The 2,487-nt window shown below is 57.4% G+C and overlaps 1 protein-coding gene and 1 pseudogene across 2 annotated transcripts in view; one reads left to right on the top strand and one right to left on the bottom strand.

Annotated features, from left to right (window-relative positions):
• Positions 1–2,096, bottom strand: part of LOC105520777 (chromosome unknown open reading frame, human CXorf40B) — a gene marked incomplete at its 5' end in the record, with an annotated part of 6,555 nt that extends 4,459 nt beyond the window's left edge. Inside the window, 2 exon segments of the mRNA XM_011954676.1 lie at positions 790–837; positions 2,015–2,096. Of these exon segments, the coding sequence (XP_011810066.1) occupies positions 790–837; positions 2,015–2,096 (130 nt within the window).
• Positions 1,905–2,487, top strand: part of LOC105520768 — a 14,479-nt pseudogene continuing 13,896 nt past the window's right edge. The window contains exon 1 of the transcript XR_001003184.1: positions 1,905–2,149. The product of XR_001003184.1 is annotated as an uncharacterized LOC105520768 (transcript). The remainder of the gene's footprint in view (positions 2,150–2,487) is intronic.

The following is a 2,487-nucleotide window of genomic DNA, read 5'->3' as shown; positions in this document are numbered from 1 at the left end:
AACAAACCTGGCCAACACTTTGATTTCAGACTTCCATCCTCCAGAACAATGATTGTCTGTTGTTTAAGCCAGCCCCTTTATGGTCCTTTGCTTCAGCCATCTTGGCAAACTGCTGTTCCCAACACATCTCCACAGGATAGGGCATGAGTTTTCCATTTGACAGCACATCAAGTCCATTCTTTCCACCTGACAATCTTCATCTACCTTGTTTTACACTGCCTGTGTGATATCCCACTGTTGGCCGTCTCATAATTTGCCTGACCATTCCTCCACTGATGCAGAGTTACAAGCTGCTCCCCACTTTTGCCACTAGAAATGACATTACCTCTAACACTTGCTGTGTGAAGACATGCTGAAGGGAATGCCTCGCCACCTGGTACACCCATCTGAGATGCTGATCTGCCAGCAAATGACTTTCCACAAAGACTCACCTGTGTATCCTCCACCAACCCATCCATGGCACCATTTCCTCACACACTTGTGGCCCCTGAGCCTCATTATTCTCCTGATGGGTGACCAAACATCACCAGGTTCCTTGGTTCTGGATTACTTCTGACAGAGGCTGAATGTCCCCCACAAGGCCTGGCCACTTCCATCGGGATACATGGCTACAGTGAATGTTTGCCTCTTTTCCGCCGCCCAGTTTCTTAGCCAACCCTTTTCTCATCATCACCACAAAATCGGAACAAACGCGAACTGTGTGTGTGTGGAATCCCTAGTAGGAACTGACGTCACTGAAAAGGCAAGAAGGGGATTAAGTCCCCTCCTACCTGGTGCTGCAGGGAGTACCTCCTTTGCAGCCAGAGGAGAAAACACTCTTCCACTTAGCTTCTTTACCTGCACAACAAGGAAGATAAAGAGAAAAGGTCATTAAGTGCAAGACAGCAAAGCTGGTTAATGGCCCTAGGAAGGTCTTCTACTCAGCAGGCATTGTAAACCAAGAAGAGCTGAGAGGGCCGGGCCTAAGAGTAACACACACGTGCACCTCACTCACGATTTGGTTCTGCTAATCACAGCAGTGGGACCCTCCGCACCTGTCTGGGTCACAGGGTGCACCAGCCCGCAGGGCAGAAAATCATTTCAGCAAGTTGAGTCACATTCCTACAGCTGAGCACGCTCCATCCGAGGGGAGAAAAATGCCACTTCCCCTCCCATCGTCACCGGGCGAGGCTTTGGGGGGCCTAAATCCCATTGTCCACTGTTTAATTCTGGGTAGGTCATGCTGAGCACAGGGCCACACACCACAGAGCTGTGCACTGCCTGGCCTCGGTTCCAGGCGAGCTTACAGCACAGGGGCCAAGCGGGAGGCAGGGAAGTCCGGGCCGAGATGGGGTCGCTGTGCGTGGAGCAGCACTTGCAGACGCTCGTCGCAGGTACACGCGCTTAGGAGGGGGGCCGAGACGCTGGCGAGAGCAGGGGACACCAAAGGGTGCCTCGGGCCCGCCCCGCACGGGTTCCCTGCCCCAAACCCAGGGGAAACCCCAGCCCTCAGGCACCGCCCGCAAGAGGGCTGAGCACACAGGCTCAGGCACCACGGGCCCTGGTACCTTTCAGCGGCGGCCGGTCTCACGGCCTCCGGACCCTGAGAGTCGTGGGCGTAGAGTCGACTCTGGCTTTTGGCCACAGGGAAGAACGGTCCTCCGCCTCCTCACGACCCAGCGAGGCCACTGGAGCCAGCGAGGAGATGTGGCCGCAGTGAGAAGAGAGAGCAGCCGGCTCGTGTCAGGGCTGCAAGGTAGCTGCCGCTAACTCCGGGAAACCGGGCGCCAGTAACAGGTGCTAGCCGGCCACAACTCCTCCGCTTTCAAGCAGCTCCCATAATCCTTTTCGCAAAGAACGTACGTGTGCACGTAATCACGCAAGTACGTACACCACGCACGTACGCAGGAGGCACGTACTCAACCACGCCTACAGACCGTCAAGTCGTTAGGAATCCACGCATCACGAAGACACGCACTGACGTCATCACGCACGCACGCATGCACTGCCCGCCAGGAGACGCTGCTCAGTTTACCGGATCGTGACGCGCACCAGCCAACCAGGCCAAGGCCAAGGGAGCTCCAAACCGGCAGCCTGGACCAAGAACCGGAAGGAGGAAAAGGAACCCGAGGGAGGAAGAGGAAGAGGAGGGGCGGGACGAGGCCACCAGGCAGGAGTTTTAAGCCCAGAGCTGCGAGACCAGCAGGGAGGAGCTGGGAGAAACCACTGGGGAGGGGCTGGGGCGCGGAAGGGTGGGAGTGGGAAAAACCGCTGGGGCGTGGTTGAGAGCGGGGCGGGGATTAGAGGGAGGCGGGCGGGACTGAGGGAAACCACTGGGGGCGGGTTGTGGGCGATCTGAGCGAGGAGACGCTGCAGTAGGAGCTCGCGGACTCCTGATAACGAGCGCGGGGAGGGAGGGGGCTGATGAGAGGACGAAGGTGGGGCTGAAAGAAATTGCTGGGAGGGGCTGGGGGCGGGGCTTTGAAGCTGGTGCAGGAGAAGCAGGGC

This window comes from Colobus angolensis, unplaced genomic scaffold (assembly GCF_000951035.1).
Source record: "Colobus angolensis palliatus isolate OR3802 unplaced genomic scaffold, Cang.pa_1.0 Scaffold389, whole genome shotgun sequence".
Taxonomy (NCBI): domain Eukaryota; kingdom Metazoa; phylum Chordata; class Mammalia; order Primates; family Cercopithecidae; genus Colobus; species Colobus angolensis.
This window is presented reverse-complemented; position numbering and strand designations above follow the sequence as displayed.